The sequence below is a fragment of the Bufo bufo genome, chromosome 5, assembly GCF_905171765.1.
Source record: "Bufo bufo chromosome 5, aBufBuf1.1, whole genome shotgun sequence".
NCBI classification, from domain to species: domain Eukaryota; kingdom Metazoa; phylum Chordata; class Amphibia; order Anura; family Bufonidae; genus Bufo; species Bufo bufo.
Window position 1 is genome coordinate 86164699 of NC_053393.1, and position 24222 is coordinate 86188920.

The following is a 24222-nucleotide window of genomic DNA, read 5'->3' on the forward strand; positions in this document are numbered from 1 at the left end:
ATTAAATAAATGACAAATTGGCCATTTTGACCCTTTTTTCCATTACACCATTCGCTGTATTGGAAAAATATTTTTATATTTTAATAGTATGGCCGGTGAGACCCATGATGTTTATATTTTTTGTTATTTAGGTATTTCGTTTTTATTATACGGAAAGGGGGGTGATTTAAACTTTTATACTTTTAAAAAATTTTGTAATGATTTTAATGCTTATACATGAGCGTACAAAATGCATTTTTTATTTTTTTATTTTGAACAATCATGGATTTTTAAAATGGATTTATTACTGAGAATTGCTAATTTCTTATGTTGGCCAAGATAAGAATTGCAGCTTCAATGCTGTCAGCCTCCTCCCCACAGGGGATGCCGGTAAGACACTTTAGATGCCATGATCTCACTTGATCATGGCATCTAAAGGCTTTCATTACCGCCGATCGACATTATTGCTGGTCGCAGTCATTAGCTGCTGGTCTCTGCTGTTTGAAACAGCAAAGACCTGCCGGCCATGAAGCCCGCTGCACATGCGAGCGGGCGCCATATTTGCCTATCGCTCCAGCGCCGTACATGTACTGGTAGCGAAAGGGTTAAAGATACAGACCCTCACTACTGACACTTTATTACTACATTCCTAGGCCAAAATGTCAGCACTTTGATTGTCCTGGAGGTTGGGAGAACAAAGATAAAATGGATTGACATCAAGAGGTGCACAGAGGCGAACCTCTGCATGGACGGATCTTCTGATTAGAAGGAAGAAGCATAGTGATCCATTCTGTACTGCAAGTGAATTTGTATCAATAGCACCTCCTTATTAACAGTCTCCAAGCAGCAACAAGAGATTTCCATAGTATAATGTGCAGAACAAAGGAAACTTAAAAAAGGGAAAGTATAAAAAAATGAGGTAAAGCATTACGTTAAAGGAAAGTTGTCAGGAGACACATGAAATACAGACAGACAAACTCATTACAAACAACTGTTTTAGGCCTCATGCACACGACCGTATTTTTTTGTGGTCCGCAAAACGGGGTTCCGTTTTTCCGTGATCCGTGACCGTTTTTTCGTCCGTGGGTCTTCCTTGATTTTTGGAGGATCCACGCAATGAAAAAAAAGTCGTTTTGGTGTCCGCCTGGCCGTGCGGAGCCAAACAGGTGCTGCCAGGCAGCCGGGGGCAGCCCCCCCCCTGTAGCTAACACATTGGTGGCCAGTGTGGCCGGCCCCCCCTCCCTCCCCTGTAGTTAACTCATTGGTGGCCAGTGCGGCCGCCCCCCCCCTCCCCTGTAGTTAACTCATTGGTGGCCAGTGGGCCCCTCCCTCCCCTGTAGTTAACTCATTGGTGGCCAGTGCGGCCGGCCCCCCTCCCTCCCCTGTAGTTAACTCGTTGGTGGCCAGTGGGCCCCTCCCTCCCCTGTAGTTAACTCGTTGGTGGCCAGTGGGCCCCCCCTCCCTCCCCTATAGTTAACTCGTTGGTGGCCAGTGGACCCCCCCTCCCTCCCCTGTAGTTAACTCATTGGTGGCCAGTGGGCCTTCTCCCCTCCCTCCCCCTCCTAATTAAAATCTCGTTTTGGTGTCCGCCTGGCCGTGCGGAGCCAAACAGGTGCTGCCAGGCAGCCGGGGGCAGCCCCCCCCCTGTAGCTAACACATTGGTGGCCAGTGTGGCCGGCCCCCCCTCCCTCCTCTGTAGTTAACTCATTGGTGGCCAGTGCGGCCGGCCCCCCCCTCCCCTGTAGTTAACTCATTGGTGGCCAGTGGGCCCCCCCCTCCCCTGTAGTTAACTCATTGGTGGCCAGTGCGGCCGGCCTCCCTCCCTCCCCTGTAGTTAACTCGTTGATGGCCAGTGGGCCCCTCCCTCCCCTGTAGTTAACTCGTTGGTGGCCAGTGGGCCCCCCTCCCTCCCCTATAGTTAACTCGTTGGTGGACAGTGGACCCCCCCTCCCTCCCCTGTAGTTAACTCGTTGGTGGCCAGTGGGCCTTCTCCCCTCCCTCCCCCTCCTAATTAAAATCTCCCCCCTATCATTGGTGGCAGCGGAGTGTACCGATCGGAGTCCCAGTTTAATCGCTGGGGCTCCGATCGGTAACCATGGCAACCAGGATGCTACTGCAGTCCCGGTTGCCATGGTTACTTAGCAATTTGTAGAACCATTATACTTACCTGCGAGCTGCGATGTCTGCGTCCGGCCGGGAGCTCCTCCTACTGGTAAGTGACAGGTCATGTCACTTACCAGTAGGAGGAGCTCCCGGCCGGATACAGACATCGCAGACATCGCAGCTCGCAGGTACGTATAATGGTTCTACAAATTGCTAAGTAACCATGGCAACCGGGACTGCAGTAGCGTCCTGGTTGCCATGGTTACCGATCGGAGCCCCAGCGATTAAACTGGGACTCCGATCGGTACACTCCGCTGCCACCAATGATAGGGGGGAGATTTTAATTAGGAGGGGGAGGGAGGGGAGAAGGCCCACTGGCCACCAACGAGTTAACTACAGGGGAGGGAGGGGGGGGGGCCCACTGGCCACCAACGAGTTAACTACAGGGGAGGGAGGGGAGAAGGCCCACTGGCCACCAACGAGTTAACTACAGGGGAGGGAGGGGGGGGGCCCACTGGCCACCAACGAGTTAACTACAGGGGAGGGAGGGGGGCCCACTGGCCACCAATGAGTTAACTACAGGGGAGGGAGGGGGGCCGGCCGCACTGGCCACCAATGAGTTAACTACAGGGGAGGGAGGGGGGCCCACTGGCCACCAATGAGTTAACTACAGGGGAGGGAGGGGGGGGGGGCGGCCGCACTGGCCACCAATGTGTTAACTACAGGGGGGGGGCTGCCCCCTGCTGCCTGGCAGCACCTGCCAGGCAGCAGGGGGCTGTCATGTACAGTTCTTTTAGTATATTCTAACCTGAAGCGTCCCCATCACCATGGGAACGCCTCTGTCTTAGAATATACTGTCGGTTCAGAGTTTTCACGAAGTGAAAACTCAGCTATGAAAAAGCTTTTATGCAGACGGATCTTCGGATCCGTCTGTATAAAAACTAACCTACGGTCACGGATCACGGACACGGATGCCAAGCCTTAATCTGAAACATAATGAATGGGCGCTGGGAAACGACTCTTCGACTTCTCCGTGCCTGGCTCACATGACTCTCCCTATAGCTGATCCCTGCTCATTTTTACTCTATATCTCCTCTGAAGTGCTGCAGTGTAAGACATACTGTAGTTGTTTGTAATGGGGGAGCCTGTCAGTATTTTATGCAGCTATGGATTGAGCAGCAAACGGTGGTATGCATGAGCCCTTAGGGTCCAGTGACTTGTGTTGTGCAATATTTCATGGAATTAATTTTAATGGTGTCGCTATGGGACATTCAGTTTCTGCTGCATGTCGTATTGCGACACCATCGATATGCAGTAAATGTCACGTGACACATCGCCATGTAGCCACACTCCTTTGTGTTGCGAGACTTGATGTCGACGTGTAGCCGGCCCTAACAAGCCAGCCTCACCTTCTTCAACCCAGATATCAGTTGATATATGAAGAAAATGTTGAACATGAACTCATATTCTCGCATTTGCAAGCTTTACACAGGAAAAAGCAAACATTATGTCATCCTGATAGGTTACAGCTAAAAGTGCAGCTCTTGCATATAAAGAAATGATTCCTCGTGCATTAAAAAAAAACATTAAGGCTGGACTCATCTATGCCATTGTTGATACAGTTTTTAGAGCTCAACAACTAGGTTTGAGACACAGCGAAGGTTTCTTTGTTTACATACTACTACTGATTTTGGTATAACTCCTTTCTGACGTCTGGTGTACACAGCTGACACAAGCCGGCAGTGGCAGCGATTACTCCAATCATGTCCATTTAACCCCTCAGATTTCATGGTCAAGCACCTTCCATGAGCCATTGACTACATTTTTAATTTTATATAGTTATGAGGGCTTATTTTTTCAAGGAAAAGTTGTATTTTTTAATAGCACTGTTTAAATTATCATACACTTCTGTAAGAGGCAGCCCTGAATCAACCAGCAGCACTTCTCAACATTGAAATTGCAACACAAAGAAGGACAAGCCGTAAGATTATGCAAATCAATGACGTAGTGGATGTGGCTAAGATCTGCAAATTATCACATTTTCCAGCACCTAGTTCCAATCTGTGGCATGTGGGAGGAGTGTAAAAACCCAGGTAGATGAAAGTTAAAAAATTGGATCAAGTTGTGTAGGATGATTTTTCTATGCCTCCTGTTCATCGATGTGCGAGAGACCTTGGATTATCACTCTGACAGATTGCTACGTGGCTAGGCCAAAATGTCAGCACTTTGAGTGTCCTGGTGGTTGGGAGAACAAAGACGAAATGGAGTAACAGTAAGAAGTGCACAGAGGCGAACCTCTTCGTGGACAGATCGTCTAATTAGAAGAATGATGCATAGTGATCCATTCTGTACTGCAAGTGAAATTGGACGTCACATCCCAAGCCTAGGGTGGCAAACCATCAGAAGGCATTTGCACACCAGTTCAGTTACAGGTGTTCCATTGATCTCACGCCACCGCTCTCAAAGGCTATGATAGTGCACAGCAAGAGGGCAGTGGAGGCTGAAAAAGTGGTCTACCCTCTTCAGCAATGACTCCCCCTTTTGTCTTGGACGCAAAGATAGAGGAAGATTGGTTTAGAGACCATGTGGGCAATGCTATGAAGAGGTCTTTACAGGGTAATGTCATACTGGTCCAACTCCCGGGATTATGGTGTGGGGTGGCATAATTTACAGTAGCCGAACCCCTCTAGTCTTCATTTCAGGAACACTAATAGCTCAATATTACATTGAAGTGGTTGTGGAATCGGTTGTACAGTCATTTCTTCAAAGTGCCCCAGGAGCCATTTTTCAACAGAACAATGCCAGGCTGCATGTTGATTGTGCTACTGTGAGCAGTCTGCATGGCGTAAACACGATACCATGGCTTTCAGCGTCTGCAGACTTGTCTCCCATCATGCACATCTGGGGCATCATTTGTTGCAGTTGCAAAGGATGCTGCCAGCAGCGAATCTTGATGATTTGCGTGCCCAAGTGCATTCAGTGTGGCAGAACATTCCATGCTAAGGTATGATTTCACAACATGGCCCCAATTGGAAGACAGAGGGAGCCCCATCCCACTATTTAAACCACCAGATGCTGCGGTCACTATCATCTGTTGCATCTGTCAGATTAATTGACCAGGATCGGAGTTACACAGCTGTAGTGTCAGGAGGAGCTGTTGGAGTGCTGGAACATAGAGACGTGCTGTCATCATTTCTGTCAGCATAGGGAGCCAGTTCCCAACTAGAGATAACAGGGGGAAACAAAGCCTGCTGCACAGGAGGTGAAGTTCAGCCAGTGCCTGTGGAAGTAGAGGAGTGTTGTGCCAGAGATCCAGAGCAGGGTTCGTTACCAGAGCTCAAGGGTGGTGTGATACGGTCACCCAAGTAAAGAAGTGCAGACAGGTAAGAGGCTGCGGGAGGTGGAGCATTGTATGGCATTGAAGGAAGAGTGCAACATGAACCAGTGCAAGGGAGCAGAGCGTGGAGCACATGTGACAGACAAGTAAGGCCTCATGCACACGACCGTATTTTATTTCCGTGTCCGATCCGTTTTTTTGCGGATAGGATGCGGACCCATTCATTTCAATGGGTCCGCAAAAAACGCGGACAGCACAACGTGTGCTGTCCGCATCAGTATGTCCGTTCCGTTGCTCCGCAAAAAAAATAGCGCATGTCCTATTTTTTTCTAGTTTGCGGACAAGGATAGGCATTATTACAATGGATCCGCGAAAAAAACGGATCCGCAAAAAAAAACGGATGCCATACGGAACGTCATCCGTTTTTTTTTTCGGATCCGCAATTTGCGGACCGCAAAACACATACGGTCGTGTGCATGTAGCCTGAGGCCTCCCAAGTGCCTGGCCAGATTCTCCACTGCAGCAAAGAGAGAGGTCCTACCGTGGAGGGATAGAGATTGAGCACCAGGAGGGTCTATTGCCCGCTAGCAGTCCCTGAGAGCCTGTATAAAGTTAAACCAATTCTACAGATACTGCAGTTATACCCTCCCTGTTATCAACACATCTTCTTAAAAAGACATCGTCCCTATTGAATGAAAATGTACCTGTTGCACAAGTTCAAGAATTTATCGTTGTACTGCACAATCGTCATCAGCAAAGACGTTCCAGTGTTGCTCAGTTGTGAGTTTGTTGCCATCCATGCACCCCTCTTACACAACCAGCGCCCATCGCATATGGAACGGGCTCAGCTTGAGCACATATATTCTTGCGCATATATGATGGATATATCTATCATGGATCTTTATCTGGTTTATACAATCTGACTCAACATCCAAGGAAACAAGGACACATAACACTTAGGCTACTTTCACATCTGCATTTTTGCCGAATCTGTCATAGATCAGCAGAAAAGTGTCCGTTAGGATAATACAACTGTCTGCATCCATTATGAACAGATCCGGTTGTATTATCTCTAAAATGACCATGACGGATCCATCTCTAAAACCATTGTCAATAGGTGCCGGATCCTATTTGTTTTGTGTCCGAGAAAACGGATCTGCCACCATTGACTTACATTGGGTTTCATGCCGGATTTGCCTTGCTCCGCATCCCATGATGCACTCAAAAACGCAGCTTGAATCGCTTTTCTGTCCGGCATGGGAACGCAGCCAAATGGAACAGAGTGCATTCTGGTGCACTCTGTTCCGTTCAGTTTTGTCCCCATTGACAATTAATGGGGACAAAACTGAAGCACTTTCCTCCGGTATTGAGATCCTATGACAGATCTCGATACCAGAAAGGAATAATACAGGTGTGAAAGTACCCTTAACAAGTATCAATAGCAAGTTTCAAGACCCCCTTATTAACAGTCTCCAAGCAGCAACAAGAGATTTTCGTGGTATACTGTGCAGCGCAAAGCAAACTTAAAAAGTGAACGGAAAAAATAAAAAGGTAAAGCATTGCTTTAAAGGGGTTATCCCATCTTAGACAATGGGGGCATATCGCTAGGATATGCCCCCATTGTCTGATAGGTGCGGGTCGCACCTCTGGGACCTGCACCTACAAGGAGAATTGAGCCGGGGAGAGTTGAGGCTGGAGGACCCCTGGGTCCGTCCACCACCAGGTGCAGCTCCCCGCCTCTCCCATTTAAGTGAATGGGAGCGCACCGCTCATGCGCGGCCCCCGCTCCCATTAATTTCTATGAATTTCTATGACAGCGCTCGGCTATTTTCGGCTGCTCCATAGAAATGAATGGAGGGCGGCCACGCATGCGCAGTGCGCCCTCCTCAACTTTCTCCGCTCCGTTCTTCTTGTAGGTGCGAGTCCCAGAGGTGGGGTCCCGCACCTATCAGACAATGGGGGCATATTCTAGCGATATGCCCCCATTGTCTAAGATGGGATAACCCCTTTAAGGCTATGGCAACATGGTGACCCTGGTCGTGCGATGCCTGTTGCGGCCAGGATCGCTGAGTAGTGGTGATCCCATAGAAATGCATGGGAGCGCTGCAACAGTCTCAGGAAACCAAACATGGCTGAATTTCTTGCGACTACTGAGGAGATCCCATTGATTTCTATGGGATCATCACTACCCAGTGATGCTGGCCGTGACAGGCGTTGCGCGGCCAGTGTCACAGTGTCGACCTAGCCTAAAAGGAAAGTTGTCAGAAGATGCATGATATAGACAGGAACCCTCATTACAAACAACTGTTTTACTCTGAAACATAATGAGTGGGCGCTGGGAGACTCTTCTTCGACTTCTCCATGCCTGGCTCACATGACAAGTCTCTCCCTGTAGCTGATCCCTGCTCATTTTGATCTACTGTATATTTTCTCTGAAGCTCTGCAGTGTAAGTTCTGATGCACACGACTGTAGTTTTGGTTTGCAAAAAATGTGAATCGGATGCGGACCCATTAATTTCAAGGGAACTGCAAAAGATGAAGACAGCACACCATGTGCCATCCACATCAGTATGTCTGTTCCGCGGCCCCACAAATAAAAAGGAACACGTCCTATTCTTGTCAATAGGCATTGAAACATGTTGCGCGACCTGTGGAAGGGGAAAATGCGGGATGCGCACGGCCAGTCTCCATATTTTGTGGATACGTGATTTGTGGACCGCAAACCGCGTGGATGAGGCCCCACACATAGATCTTTGTAACGGGAGAGTCTGTCAGTATTTTATGCTGTTATGGTTTGGGCAGAAGGAATCTCCTGACAGTTTCCCAATAAGCTTATAAAGGCAGCCTCAGACTGAACTTGTAACAACCCGGATACCTATCAGTTGATTTATGAAGAAAATGTAGAGCGTGACCTCATAGTCTCCTGTTTGTAAGTGTCACACAGGAAAATGCAAACATTATGTCATCCTGATAGGTTAGAGCTCAAAGTTCAGCTCTTGGATAAAAATAAATGATTCCTCATGCATTACATCACTGTTGAAATAGTCAAATGTTTCATCAGTAACAAGTCAGAAAACAGACCGGCAAGAATAAGTTTTAATATTTTAGCAACGTATTCTGCAAGAATGTGTAATGTGTTGTAGTAAAAGTAGACAAACTTACCCTCCATCAAAAAATAAATAAATAAATTATTTTCTTAGGCTGGACTCATCTATGACATTGTTGATACAATTTTTAGAGCCCAACCATCACATTTGAGACCCATCAGAGGAGCAATCTATTATAGTTTTCTCTGTTTATGTACTACATCTGTCATCTGGCGTACATGAGCTGGCTGTGTTATACCACTGACACCGGCAGCGGCAGGGATTAGACTACTTTCAGACTCGCGTTTTGTACGGATTCTTCTGCATCCGTTCAGAACGGATCCGTCTTGAACACCATTGAAAGTCAATAGAGGACGGATCAGTTTTCTATTGTGCCAGATTGTGTCAGAGAAAACAAATCCGTCCCCATTGACTTACATTGTGTGTCAGGATGGATCTGTTTGGCTCAGTTTCAGCAGCGTTTTGGTGTCCGCCTCCAGAGCGGAATGGAGACTGAACTGATGCAAACTCATGCATTCTGAGCGGATCCTTTTCCATTCAGAATGCATTAGAATGCAAACTGATCCATTTTGGACCACTTGTGAGAGCCCTGAACGGATCTCACAAACGGAAAGCCAAAACGCCAGAGTGAAAGTAGCCTTACTCCAATAGTGACTGTTAGACAAAAGTAGGCGTCTTCTCTGTCTAACTACTCTGTCCCTCGCTTTACACGATGAGGTCGGAGCAGGTTCTGAGCAGTTTTCATGGCAGCCAGAGGCCTAGTGAAGGCTCCCAAGCCTGTCATCATAGTACTCCTATTATACCCTGTATAAGGCAGGGTGTAGTAGAATACTAGCAACCAGTGGTGTACCTAGAAAAGGCTGGCTCCATAGCAAATATTTGAATGGGCTCCCTTCTGCCACAAGCAACTTCCCGCAACCCCCACCCCCACCCCCACTGTTGATCCCATGCTGGACAGGAGCAGGGGTCAAGAGTGTACTTTACAGTATGCCGCCCTGTATGTCCCCTTAGTGCCCCACACAGTAGTTATTCACCCTTAGAGCTCCCTTTACAGTAGTCAAAACCTCTTAGTACCACCCACAGTTGAATGCTCCCTTAGTGCCTCCACACTGTACTTATGCCCTGTAAGTGTCCCTACACAGGAGCTATGCCCCCTTAGTAGCCCTTGACAGTAGAATATCCCCTTAGTGCCCCCACAGAGTAGTTTTGCCCCCTTAGTGCCCTTCTTACAGAAGTGTTGGTCTCTTACTGCCTCGTTACAGTACTACTGACCCCTTAGTGCCTTCCTTACAGTAATGTTCACCTCTTAGTGCCCCCTTACAGTAGTGCTGCCCCCTTAGTGTCCCCCTTACATTAGTGCTGGCCATTTAGTGCCTCCCTTACTGTAGTGCTCACCTCTTAGTGCCCCCTTACAGCATAGCTGCCCTCTTAGTGCCCCCTTACAGTAGTGCTGCTACTTTAGTGCCCCCCTTTTAGTAGTGCTGGCCCCTTAGTGCCCCCTTACAGTACTGCTGGAACCTTAGAGCTCCCCTTACAGTAATGCTACACCCTTACAAGTGCCCCCTTACAGTTGAGATTAATTAACTCTAATGCCTTAGATTAATTAACTCTTCATAATAATATAGATAGGATATCATTCTTAACCATTAGACTGCATGTAGAATTACATGCCAGTTCCCATCTGCAATGCGCCACCCCCCAGGGCCCCTATCGTGTCCCAGGTGTAGTAGGCGTTCATCCAAACGATGGGCAGGCTTTGTCTTGGTTCCAGCAGGCTTTAGCATAAACTGGCAGGCAAACTCAACTCTGCTTTCTCTCTTTCTCTGCTGTACTGACAGGCTTGCTTAATAACTTTGTTTTCCTTCTTCTTGTTGCACTAAACTCTGCTTAAGACTGGTTTCTGTACTTCTGATCTGTTCTGGTATCCTTGGATGGGGTGCCGTCGACTGTTATTCCCCTCCTTACACTCAGTAAAACTTATTTTCAGCTGAAGAATTATTCCTCTTGCTGATTTCTCTTATGGTGACCGAAGAATATTCCTCTAGCCCCTATGGCTTACAGACATCTTTCTTCATGGCCATCAGAGCTTAAGGTGCTCTGGCTGGCATAGGCACGCCTGATTGTGCCCCTGCTCATACACCACCTGTCTAGCTTAGAACTAGAACTCTACCTAACTGGAAAATTCTGCCCCACCCTTCCGGCAGGAAGCAGGACTGGCCCACTTCTGCCAAGAGGGGGGAGAATGAAATGGTGAGTTCCATTCTATCTAAGTATAGCTCTGCCATTTACACTGACACCTGCTGGTGAACCAGTCATATTACATGTAATAAACAGTTGCATAGAAAGATTATATCATGGCACAATGTTGAGGACCTGGGTGTAGGAGTGGTAACATCGCTCTGGGGTGTTATACATCTTTTTTCCAATTTTGACCTTATTCAGGGCAGTACAACATCTGTAATTCATAGATAAGAGACTTTCCCAAAATTAGTTTTGGGTCCAATTCTAGATAATCAATTAGCAGATTCGATTTGGGTGTGAATGAATTCAACCTGAATCAAAAGTGCTTATGTTGCCCTGAAAAGTCATGTATCACACTCTGAGGTGTTCTAGGACTGTATCCAACCCCTTTCAAGCTCTTCAACTTCAAGACAGCATTAGTAATGTCACAGTCACAGTGACATATGGCTATGGGTAAATGGCTGGTAGCCGGTGGTAACAAGTCTCTTGTTTAATAACTCATTGCATCAGATTTTGTTTTAAATTAAAATATGGTCCATGCATGATCCCTTTTTGGTGGCAGAAAAAGGTGTCTTCTGACCTGTAAAATGGTGACTGCTATTTTGAGAAATTTGTCTGAACCCAAATGCGAAAATCCAGTTGTAATAGGAATTTCTTGGAAATTTGAGACAAATTTAACTCATGTAGAATTAATTTGATCCTCTCTAGTAATGCATTAATGTTTTCCTTCAACCAGGGCAAATGATCAGCTCCAGTCCTATATTTAAATTCACAGGCAGTAGCTTGTCGGTGCCCTCCTGACATTGAGAACATGAGACATATGCCCTGCCAGTCTAGAACTGTACCCTAGATATTCTCCTGGGTTTTATGGTAAAATATGTATATGATTTTTATTACAATTTCCTTCTGCACGCTGGGTGCGGAGTTTAGAAATATGTCACCGGCACTCCAGCTGAGCTCCATTCTCTTCCACTATAGTTCCCATTGATCTAGAAGTGTGACATGCCGTCTACACAGTCAGTGGCCTGAGTGGTGATGTTTGCAGGCACGACCACTACCACTACTAAGGTTGGCCGGCAGTGGATATCGATGGCACATAAAACTTTCTGAAGGGAGAAGGGAGCTCCACACTGGAACTGGACTGCTGGTGACTCGTGAGTTTTTTTTTTAAACCCTGCAAATGAAAAGGGATTGCTGGTCTTGTAAAATTCTTCATATGTGACATGGTAATATGTGCTGTGTTAATCAATTGTGCATGACCTTCTGATTAACATCTGGTGTTTCTCAGGGATTGCATTCAATAGGTATGGTCAATATTGGAAGGAGCAAAGACGATTCGTCCTATACACTTTGAGAAACTTTGGAATGGGAAAGAAAACTATGGAAGAGCGTATCAGTGAAGAAGCTGGCTACCTCTGCTCTGCTTTACAGGCAACCAATGGTAATTAAAATATAAATATGTATTAAAAAAAGAGTAAAATACAATGGGGTGATTTAAAAAAAATTTTTTTAGCTACTTTTTAGTCATTTAAAAAGTGTGTGGGCCATGGGCAGGGTCTATGCAGCCCGATAGATTTTAAAGAGCATTCGTCAGCATGATCAAGCCTAGTAAACCAGGCATACTGCTTAGTAGGGTTGATGATGTTGACTACACCAATGTCTAGCCCTGAAATCTTGTGCATAACTCCTACAGTCGGGTTCATAAATATTGGGACATCGACACAATTCTAAAACTTTTGGCTCTATACACCAACACAATGGATTTAAAATGAAACAAGATGTGCTTTAACTGCAGACTGTCAGCTTTAATTTGAGGGTATTTACATCCAAATGAGGTGAACGGTGTAGGAATTACAACGGCTTGCATATGTGCCTCCCACTTGTTAAGGGACCAAAAGTAATGGGACATAATAATAATCATAAATCAAACTTTCAATTTTTAATACTTGGTTGCAAATCCTTTGCAGTCAATTACAGCCTGAAGTCTGGAACGCATAGACATCACCAGACGCTGGGTTTCATCCCTGGTGATGCTCTGCCAGGCCTCTACTGCAACTGTCTTCAGTTCCTGCTTGTTCTTGGGGCATTTTCCCTTCAGTTTTGTCTTCAGCAAGTGAAATGCATTCTCAATTGGATTCAGGTCAGGTGATTGACTTGGCCATTGCATAACATTCCACTTCTTTCCCTTAAAGAAAGTATGCTTTGGGTCATTGTCCATCTGCACTGTGAAGCGCCGTCTAATGAGTTCTGAAGCATTTGGCTGAATATGAGCAGATAATATTGCCCGAAACACTTCAGAATTCATCCTGCTGCTTTTGTCAGCAGTCACATCATCAATAAATACAAGAGAACCAGTTCCATTGGCAGCCATACATGCCCACGCCATGACACTACCACCACCATGCTTCACTGATGAGGTGGTATGCTTAGGATCATGAGCAGTTCCTTTCCTTCTCCATACTCCTCTCTTCCCATCACTCTGGTACAAGTTGATCTTGGTCTCATCTGTCCATAGGATGTTGTTCCAGAACTGTGAAGGCTTTTTTAGATGTCGTTTGGCAAACTCTAATCTGGCCTTCCTGTTTTTGAGGCTCACCAATGGTTTACATTTTGTTGTGAACCATCTGTATTCACTCTGGTGAAGTCTTCTCTTGATTGTTGACTCTGACACACACATACACCTACCTCCTGGAGAGTGTTCTTGATCTGGCCAACTGTTGTGAAGGGTGTTTTCTTCACCAGGGAAAGAATTCTTCGGTCATCCACCACAGTTGTTTTCCGTGGTCTTCCGGGTCTTTTGGTGTTGCTGAGCTCACCGGTGCGTTCCTTCTTTTTAAGAATGTTCCAAACAGTTGTTTTGGCCACGCCAAATGTTTTAGCTATCTCTCTGATGGGTTTGTTTTGTTTTTTTCAGCCTAATTATGGCTTGCTTCACTGATAGTGACAGCTCTTTGGATCTCATCTTGAGAGTTGACAGCAGGAGATTCCATATGCAAATAGCAGACTTGAAATTAACTCTGGACCTTTTATCTGCTCATTGTAATTGGGATAATGAGGGAATAACACACACCTGGCCATGGAACAGTTGAGAAGCCAATTGTCCCATTACTTTTGGTCCCGTAACAAGTGGGAGGCACATATGCAAACTGTTGTAATTCCTACACCGTTCACCTGATTTGGATGTAAATACCCTCAAATTAAAGCTGACAGTCTGCAGTTAAAGCACATCTTGTTTGTTTTTTATTTCAAATCCAATGTGGTGGTGTATAGAGCCAAAAATGTTATAATTGTGTCAATGTCCCAATATTTATGGACCTGACTATATGTCCTATAAATCCAGCTTATGCCCATTAATCCACTCCATGCCCCCTGCCTCTGATTTTTCCTACTGCAATCAGCAGCAGTTGAGGGAGGAAAGCCAGGAGCTCATGAATATCAGGACTTATCAACATGCGCTGGAGCTGTTAACAATTTTAACAACTCAGCCGGGTCAGCTAAAGAAAGTGACCCAGCGTTTGGCTAAGGGACTTGTCACTAATTTATGTCACCCTTAGTTAGGAAGCCATAAAACTAGTGACAGCTTCCCTGTGAGATAACTTAGCAGAAAACCACAAAACAGAGGTTAAGGCCTCATGCACACGACCAATCCGTTTTTTGCGGTCTGAAAACCGCGGATCCTCAAAAAACTGAAGCCGCCCGTGTGTTTCCGCAATTTGAGGAACGGAACGGGTGGCCCATTGTAGAAATGCCTATTCTTGTCCGCAAAACGGACAAGAATAGGACATACTATATTTTTTTTGCGGGGCATCGGAACAGAGCAACGAATGCGGACAGCATCTTTTGTGGCCCCATTGAAGTGAAAAACTGCGGCTCGGATGCGGACCCGAAAAACGGTCGTGTGCATGAGGCCTAAACCTAAAACCAGTTCCCAGTTGGAATACATTTCAACTTCTGGCACACTGACCTGCAATGCAACAATGGACTTTAAAGTAAGACTTAGTAATTTCCCTCCATGTATTCGTAGAACTGTTATTATGTTAGTTGTGTCTGTCTGTTTTCAGGATGTCCCTTTGATCCGTTTATGGTAATTACTAATGCCGTCAGCAATATCATCTGCTCAATTATGTTTGGAGACCGATTTGAATACACTGATTCATCATTTCAGAGAATGATTTATCTGTTAAAAAAACTGTTTGAATTGGAAGCAAAACCCATTACTCAGGTGAGTGTCTGTCTGTCTGTCTTATCTATCTATACAAAGGTTCAAAACTAGGTGTTTGTTCATTTTGCTTAAAGTTTCTTGACCTTCCGCTGTTGGCCTCTCTCTATCTATCTATCTATCTATCTATCTATCTATCTATCTATCTATCTATCTATCTATCTATCTATCTATCTATTAATCAATCATCACCTCCTAATAAAATTAAATAAATGGGCAGGAGCTAATCATCTGTGACTGCAGTGCAAAAGCAAACAACTAGTTCAGCAGTTTATCCATAAGGCCCGTGTGGCGGGCTGCCCCCCAGAGGGCAATCGAGTCCAGGTGTGTAGGAATGCCGAGTGGTGATGCAGCCTTAATAGTTTTTGTCACGGTGCTCCTACCTGGATACTGTCGCTCCCCGGGGTTAGGCTCGGTGGAATAAGTAGAGTCCAGACTTGGTAAAGTTCAATGGTTTTACTTAAATAAACTTAAATTGTGAGAAAAAAATTGTGTTATCCAAACAATGTTTGATATTTCTCTTGGCTCCAGCAGGCTAAGGGTAAACTGGCAGGTGAACTTTCTAACAGTTCTGGTACCCTTGAGTTAGGTGCCTTTAGCCGTTGACACCCTCGTAATACTCAGTCTATGAACTGCCTGGAGCTGTGGTGCTTGACAAGCTGCTTCCCCGGGCTCCTGTAGCAGGAGCCCGGGGACCATGTCTGGTCCCTTTGCACTCTAAAACTCAACTAAACAGCTTCCTGCAACCCCTCCCTTGGTAGGATTGACTAACCCACTTCTGCCCAAAAGGTGAAGAATGGCATGGTAAGTTTCATTCTATTTAAAGGCACTCTCTGCCAGATACAATGCCACCTGCTGTACAACCAGGCTCATTACATGTAATAACAGTGACATAGCACTATTATTAAGGCACAGTATCAGATGACCTGGAATTAAATACACAACTGAGATTCTCTGCTAGCCGTTAGAGACAGTAGCTATGTGTAAGAATGGTGGTGCCCCCTCTGGGGTACTACACCTGCACAATCAAGTTGGGGTGCTCACAGCGCCACTTTTGCATGAAACACTGCCTCAGCCTCTTCACTATTTAGTGGCAAAGCAACTGAACAATCCAAACACAAGTAACACGGTGCACCAGCTCAGAAGGAGCCTCTACACACCTACAACTTTGGTAGTGTAATGCAGCTGTACTTCACCTATATGTTAACTGTGACTCACGGTACTCATTTAGCCTCAAGACTTACCACAATAGCCGGATGGTTGCCACATAAATGAAGCACATATCATTACTGGTGGAAAGACACTTAAACTCACCGGTGGCTGACAAGAACCAAATGCTGAGGGTCACTGAAGGAAGAGATGATCTAGCATATGATTGGATGACAGATGTATGTCATACAGGTAGATAGCAGCAGGGCCGGGACAACGGGTAGGTGAGGGTAAGCTCACGCCCAAGGATCCACTTCACTACCCATAAGAGGGGTGCAATCATGGATGCATTTGTGGCCATTTAGCCTCATAGGCTGAGTGGTTCACAAAGTTGCAATGACATTGTGAGACCCAGCACAGGAGAGGGGATCTCATGTGGAGCCTGTGCCAGGGCGCGGCAAAACAGGCCACAAGTCAGAAGAGGTTATCAGCGGGAGAATAGGAGTGAGGAAAGTGTTTTTTTTTTTTTTTTTTTTTACTTAGCTGTGGCATACTGGGGGCACGAAGGATCATTTTGTACTGGCACTAAGGGGGGGGGAGCATTATGTACTGGCACTGAGGGGAATGAGGATTATGTACTGGCAGTAAGGGGGGAGCATTAAATACTGGCACTGTGGTGAAAGAGAATTATGTACTGGCAGTAAGGGGAGAGCATTATATACTGTTACTAGGGTAGGACCATTATATACTAGCACTAATTGGGGGGGCATTATATACTAGGACTAAGGAGGGGAGCATTATATACTTTTACTAGGGAGAGCATTATATACTGTTACTAAGGAGGAGAGCATTATATACTGTTACTAAGGGGGAGCATTACATACTGGTACTATTTGGGGAAGCATTATATACTTGCTGTTATGCAAGCGGGTATGGACTCACTGCTCCACTGACTGGCTATACTCTGGAGGGGCGTGACTAAGCAACTACCTGGTCTTCACAAGACCCTCTGATGGTAAGGATAGGCTTGGGCCATTAGGGTAGTTGTCAGGTGCCACTCCAGAGCAGTCCCTGAGTCAGTGGCAGCTGACCAGGGGTTCAGAGATACCGCTGCAAGCACCGAGGGGAAGTATGTGGTCAGGAAGTCCAAAGTCAGGGCAGGCAGCAATCAGGCAAAGTCTGAAAACAGAAAAGCAGAAACTCAAAAGACACCTTCACACTAGGAACTAGACAAGCTAGTGACCAAAATTGCTCAGGCGCCTTCCTGGGGCAGGAAGCGCCTTTAAATACTTCCTGAAATCCAGCCATAGGCTGGGGAGATAGAGGGCATGTACGTGCTGCCTCACAAGGGAGGAGAGACACGCCCATTCAAGCCCTATCAAACAGTACAGGATTCAAGCAGGAAGTAAACTCTGGCATGGAGCACAGATACAACAGTTAAGCTACCTGCTGCCTGCTCTTGTCAGCATGGCAGCACAGCGCATGGCAGCAGGAGGGAAAGAGGGAGCCCGGTGCCCGTGCCTGCGGGTATGGGCAGCAGCGCTGGGACGAACCGCTGGGTTAACACTTGCTCTAAGGAGGGAAGAATTATATATTTACACTAACTGGGGGAGCATTATTTACTGGCACTGGGGGATACAGCATTATATATTGAAACTGAGGGGAAAGCATTATATACTGGCTCGGGGGGGGGGAGCATTACATACTGGCACTGGGTAGAAGCATTATATACTGGCACTAGGGGAAGGGAGCATTACATACTGGCACTGGGTAGAAGCATTATATACTGACCCTAGAGCGGGCAGCATTATATAGTGGCACTACAGGGGGATGGAGGGCATTATATACTGGTACCAAGAGGGGACATTTTTATAAATATATATATTTGTGTAAGGGGCTTACGGTAGTACAGTGAAGAGCCCTGGGAAAGCAGGGAATGAGTGCAGTCGGTTGTGGTGTGGCCTGAGAAATGAGGGCCTAGGATGAGGTAGGCCTGAGAAAGAAGAGGGCCTACCCAAGGAAAAGATATGGAAGAAATGAGTTGTAAATGAGTGGAGTGGTGGGAGGGTCAAAAGCTCAGACCTCAATGATGCAGGAGCCAGGTAAGGGGAGTGCCCTAAATAGGCTGGAGGCGGACCTCAGCCCCTCCCACAAATCCAGGCAATCTGCCTTAATACTTGTGTAAGGGGCTTACGGTAGTACAGTGAAGAGCCCTGGGAAAGCAGGGAATGAGTGCAGTCGGTTGTGGTGTGCCGAAACCGAGGATGAGGTAGGCCTGAGAAAGAAGAGGGCAAAAATGGAAATAAACCAGTTTATTGTAGCCAATTGATGTATCAATAGCTTGACCCGACATGTTTTGGAAAGCCACTCTTAACTCTTGTGTTGGATTGGGAATGTATTGCGCGTAAGCGGATGACTCCCAGCGCCCCAATTCCCTGATGACATGAGTGAGGATGTTGGCACTGGAGGCCGTGAACGTGGCTCCAATGCGAAAAGGAGTGCCCTGAGTAGTTGGCTGCGTTGAGGCCTAGTTGTGTGAGGGATGACCCGGCATGGGTCATGAAGGTGGTGGTGGTGAGTACCGAACCATGTAGTTGAAGTAGCGGTTGAGAGGGTATAACTTGTGACGCTGATTGTAAGCATCCAGGACCCTGACTGGACACCATCTGTTGTGCGTGGGGTAATATGAAATGTTGACGGGTAAGTGCTGACTATTCTTGGAGTGAGGTAAGGACAGGATGTAGTGAACCATGTGTTTTGACAAGTGGGAGACAAGAAGACAAGGTGAGGTTCGGGTCGTGGAGGCTGTAGTGAATTTCCCGGAACTCAGGAATCCATAGAAGGCCAAGTAAATTGCCGTTTTGATGATGGAGTTGGTATCTGTTTCAAGAGGCGTGGCGTCCAGTAAGTCGGATAATGCTTTGAAGATATGATTGATTATGGGTAGCCTCTGGGCTGGACGTGCGGGTTCCGTTTCCTGAATACCTCTGAGTATGGATTTGATCTGGTGCGAGGACATGAAGCTGATGTTATTGGGGTGTATGATTAGCATATGATGTTGAAATGCCAGTGAGATATAGTTTGATGGTGTTGTATGACATTTGAGTTTGAGGTGGCAAAAAGAAGCCAACCCCGGAAGAGACGTCATGACAAAAGGGTGCGTGATGTTGTGTTCCAACAGGGACCTGTTGAATAGTGTGAACGCTCTGTTGTATGTTCTATGTGTATTGTCTGATAGTGCTAAGTGGGACAAAGACTGGCTATGCCGCATGATGCCTTCTAATCCAGAATGAGCTGTTTGAAATGATGGAGTGATGGAGGCCGTGGGTGACGCTGATGGGAGAGCTTGATGAAATGCCTGAAATTTGACGCGAGACAGATTGTCAGCTGCCGTATTGCACACCCCCTGGGACATGGAAACAATGTAAGAAGAAATTATTGCAAGCGGCCAACCAAGGAAGTCTCCGCAGAAACCTCACGATTGTGAGAGATTTGGAACGATCCTGTTGATGAACTGGCAGGTCGTATGGTTGTCTGAATAGCACCGGACTGACATGTTTGCCCATGAATGACCCTACGCTACGGCAGCCGCCACGATGGGGTAGATCTTGAAAAGCGCTGAGGCAGTGGAGAATCCTTCCAAACCCCAGACCGCAGGAGGCCAGCTGCCCCACAGCCAATCGTTCCCAAAAATGGCCGCGAAGCCTGTGGTAGATGCTGCATCTGACCAGATAGAGGGGGAAGAGTCCGACGGCTGAGGGAGAAACAAGCTCCCGCCATTCCAGGTGGACAGAAATCTCCCCCACATGCCCAGACCTGCCGGAGCGTGGGCATCCAGGGACAACTTGTGCGAGTCGTGTAGGAAAAAAGGGGAGAGGTGCAGGAGCCGTGATATAAATGAGCGACCCTGAGGTGGATGCGCATGGCAAAGATCAGGGAGCCCAGCAGGGACTGCAGTTCTTTGCGGTTGCCGGTGCTGAGTTGAAGGTAGTTGTCTATGTGGGCGAGAATGTCCTGGATCTTCCCGGATGGCAAACTGGCTTGCATTGAGGCTGAATCCAACTGGGTACCCAGGAAAGGTGATGACCGTGTCTGGCCCTTCTGTCTTCTTGGTGGCGATGGGTACCCCAGGTTCCTCCTCCAGTATTATGTGCGCCGGGCTGACTTCTTGGTCCTCCAGGCTAACGGTCGACGTGATCACTGGCAATCCGGCCGGCGCCGGTGACGCTGCCGGCCCTGCCAAGGAGAGGGTCGCGGTGACCGATTCCAGCCTCTCCAACCTGGCGTTGACTTTAGACATGGATGACATTTAGAGAGGACAGCATGGTATGTATATCCCCTGTGCTGGACTGGCTAGGTCCTTCCCCTGCCTCCCTGTTATCGATTGGCATGCGCAGCAGCCGGAAAAGCTCTGCTTTCCTCGCCGTGGCGGGGAAGGGAACATGCAGTCACCTTAACTCCGTCGTTATGCGCGGGATTGTCCAGGATCTGATGGGTGCTGGACTGGCTAGACCGTCTCCCAGGGTAGCAGTGACGGATCTAGCAGGGGTGCCAGGTAGGGAGAAGTTCTCTATCCCTTCCAGAGACATGGTAAAACAAAACAGTTGATTAGCTTGGGGAAACACAGGATCGTGCTGGCAAGCTAGCTAGGCCGGATGGCGAAAAAATTATACTTGCATGGTGACAGATGAGGCCCTGCTAATTTGCCAAGCGGCTTGAGAGGCTCTACCTATGATTTGGCGCGAGGGGTTAATGAGGCCACTTGTGGTAGTGGCAGGAGCGTTGGCCTCTCGGTGGCTGTAAGACAGGACTAGGGGAAGGGAGTGACAGGTGAGGCCCTCTCTATGCAACACGCGAGGCGGCTTACTAACGAGGTGGCGCGTTGGGCGGGTGCCTCTGTACGTTTGAGGCGGGGTGTCGGCCTCGCGGGACCACTAACTGCTGGCGAAGCCAAGAAGGGGGTAACCTAGTGGGATGATGGTGCCCCTAAAGCCAGCACGCTGACCCTAACGGGATCATTCGAAATGTAAGGAAGACTTTTGTTAAATGAGCATGTGAACGTACCTGGTGGTAAGAAAAATTTCTCCGGATACATGGTAGTGCAAAATACAATATAGGTTGACCGCCTGAAAAAGGGGGAGGGTAGACATAAAATAGTGTGATGAAATGTGACAATGTACATGGTACATATGCATGACCCGGAGGATCATGACGGTTGTTCATGAAATGATAGCTTGCGCCTGGTGTGAGAAGAGACCAGCGCGTGGCGCATGGCCATGCACAAGTGGGAATGTGCGTTTTGCAATCCAATGGAACGTATTGGTCTGTGTCCTTTAATTATTATTTTTTTTTTATTTATTTTTTTGGTGACCAGCTGATATCTCTTCCCCCCCCCTTTTTTTTTTTTTTTTTCTTTTCTTTATTAGTAACCAGACGATAACTCCTCCCCCCTGTTTTTTTTTTTTTAGTTTTTTTTTTATTATTGTGTGGGGCTGCTGGGGTGATGTTTGACTTTGGAGGGGCGTGCTGGAAGCCCCCCCTGCAACCTGCGCAGGAGGGGCCCCCTGTGTGACCGGCGCCCCCTGAGCTTTTGTTGGGGCTGCTGGGGTGATATATGACTTGGAGGGGCGCGCTGGAAGGCCCCCCTGCCGTCCGACGGCGGCCCCCCGCATCAGATGCGGCGCGCACGGCCGCCGGGACACCGCGCACGCGCCGACGGAATAGCCGCGCATGCGTAGACCAGGCACCAGGACGCGGCCGGGCGCCATCGGCCGCGCGGCAGGAGGAGCGGTAAAACAGGCAGGAGGCGGTTGGGAGGGGATGTCTGTGCAGCGGTCAGCCCAGAGGAGGTTGAAATGAATAGGGGGTGTGCCGGTTGCACCGCCCCTGGCCCCTGTAGCTGCGCACGTGAATACACGGGGGGGGGGGGGGGCCATGAACGTTGCTGGCGAAGTTAAGTGAATCATGTGGATCATGCTTGGAAGTTTATGTGATTGTTTGTAAGGAGTAACATTTTGGAGCATATAAAAAAAGGAAAAGCCATTTATTTTTATCCCATTCGTCCGGAGTCCCCCCACGGCCGCCGGGACACCGCGCATGCGCCGACGCAATCGCCGCGCATGCGCAGAACCCCGGCCGCGCATGCGCAGACCAGGCACCAGGACGCGGCCGGGCGCCATCGGCCGCGCGGCAGGAGGAGCGGCAAAACAGGCAGGAGGCGGTGGGGAGGGGATGTCTGTGCAGCGGTAAGCCCAGTGGAGGTTGAAATAAATGGGGGGTGTGCCGGGTGTACCGCAGCTGGCCCCTGTGCTGTGTACATGAATACGAGGGGGGGGGGGGGAGGAGGGCATGAATGTTGGATGTTGAGGGGTGAAATGAAATAAACCAGAAATGGGGAATGGGGCTGGAACCATCAGGGAGCTGACCGGAGTGACGGTCCTGTGGGGAGACGCCAGAATAGGCATGAGCAATGAGCTGCCGGTGATTGCTGCGAGAAGCCGTGACATGGGTGCAGCGTGTGTGATATAAACAACAGAAATGGGGGATTGATCCAGGCACCATTGCCGCCTGCTGCAGAGCTGTTGACCGAAATGGTGGTACGGTTTGTGAACAAATGCGCATGAACAGGTGTGACAGAAATGAATACTGGTGACTTTGTATGAAAACCGTGACATTGGTGCGCATTGATGAAATGAAATGAACCGGTACAGGGGCAACCGTGAGGCCCTGCCTGTACCGTATGAATGACTCATACGCATTTGTGCTCCTGCAGCCGTGCACATGAACATGAGGAGGAGGGGGGGCATGAATGTGGGTGATTGTGGGGTGATATGGACTGAAAAAGAAATGGGGAACGAGCCTGGAACCACAGGGGTGCTGACCGCAGTGTTGTTTCTGTGGGATTGCTTGAACAAGACATGACAAAATGAGATGCTGGTGACTGTGAGAAATCCGTGACATTAGCGCAGCGTCCATGAAATGAAATGAAACAGAAATGGGGGATTAGGCCAGAAACCATTGCCGCATGCTGCAGAGGTGTTGACCGGAATCGTAGTACGGTGTGGACAAATTGCGCATGAACAAGGCGTGACAGAAATGAATACTGGTGACTTGTATGAGAAAACCGTGACATTGGTGCAGCGTATGATGAAATGAAATGGTACAGGGGCAACCGTGAGGCCCCGGCTGTACCGTATGGATGACTCAGAAAACCACTGCCTGCATGCCGCAGGGGTGTTGACCGGAGTGGTGATACGGTGCAGATAAATTAATGTATGAACAAGACATGACAGAAATGAAATGCTGGTGACCTGGGCGAGAAAGCTGTGACATTAGTGCAGCGTTTGGTGAAATGAAATGAACAGAAATGGGGGATTGCCCAGGAACGACTGCATGCCTGCCGCAGGGGGGCTGACCAGAATAGTGGTACGGTGTAGACAAATTAGTGCATGAACAAGGCGTGACAGAAATGAAATACTGGTGACTTGTACGAGAAAACAGTGACATTGGTGCAGCGTATGATGAAATGAAATAAACCGGTACAGGGGGCAACCGTGAGGCCCCGGCTGCACCGTATGGATGACTCGCAGTTTAACGGGCAAACGTGACACACAGTGAACCTGAGTAAAGCTGGAAAAATAGAACCGAAATGCTCCAAATCCAGAACTGATGGCAACGAAAAACTCCCAGAAATTCAGCGACTCGCAGGCAAATCTCCAGACACTCCACAAGCGACCTCCTCTCTCAAAAGCTCAGACCTCAATGATGCAGGAGCCAGGTAAGGGCAGTGCCCTAAATAGGCTGGAGGCGGACCTCAGCCCCTCCCACAAATCCAGGCAATCTGCCTTAATACATATATATATATAAAAAGGAAACAAATGTCGGCACCGGAAAAAACTATGTGGGTGCTAGGTCCAGGGATTTAGCTGCTTACCCCATATAATAAAAAGGCTCTTGTATGAGCTGAAACGTTGCCATCCACATGGGTGAATAAACACCACTACTTTTACTTGGAGTGCTGTCCGTCTTTCATCTATATATATATATATATATATATATACATATACACACACACATACACTCACCTA

The 24222-nt window shown here is 47.7% G+C and overlaps 1 protein-coding gene across 1 annotated transcript in view; it reads left to right on the forward strand.

Moving 5' to 3' along the window:
- LOC121001277 (cytochrome P450 2D15-like) overlaps positions 1 to 24222 on the forward strand; it is a 75396-nt gene that overhangs the window by 22073 nt on the left and 29101 nt on the right. The window contains 2 exon segments of the mRNA XM_040432270.1: positions 12056 to 12208; positions 14829 to 14989. Coding sequence (XP_040288204.1) covers positions 12056 to 12208; positions 14829 to 14989 — 314 coding nt within the window.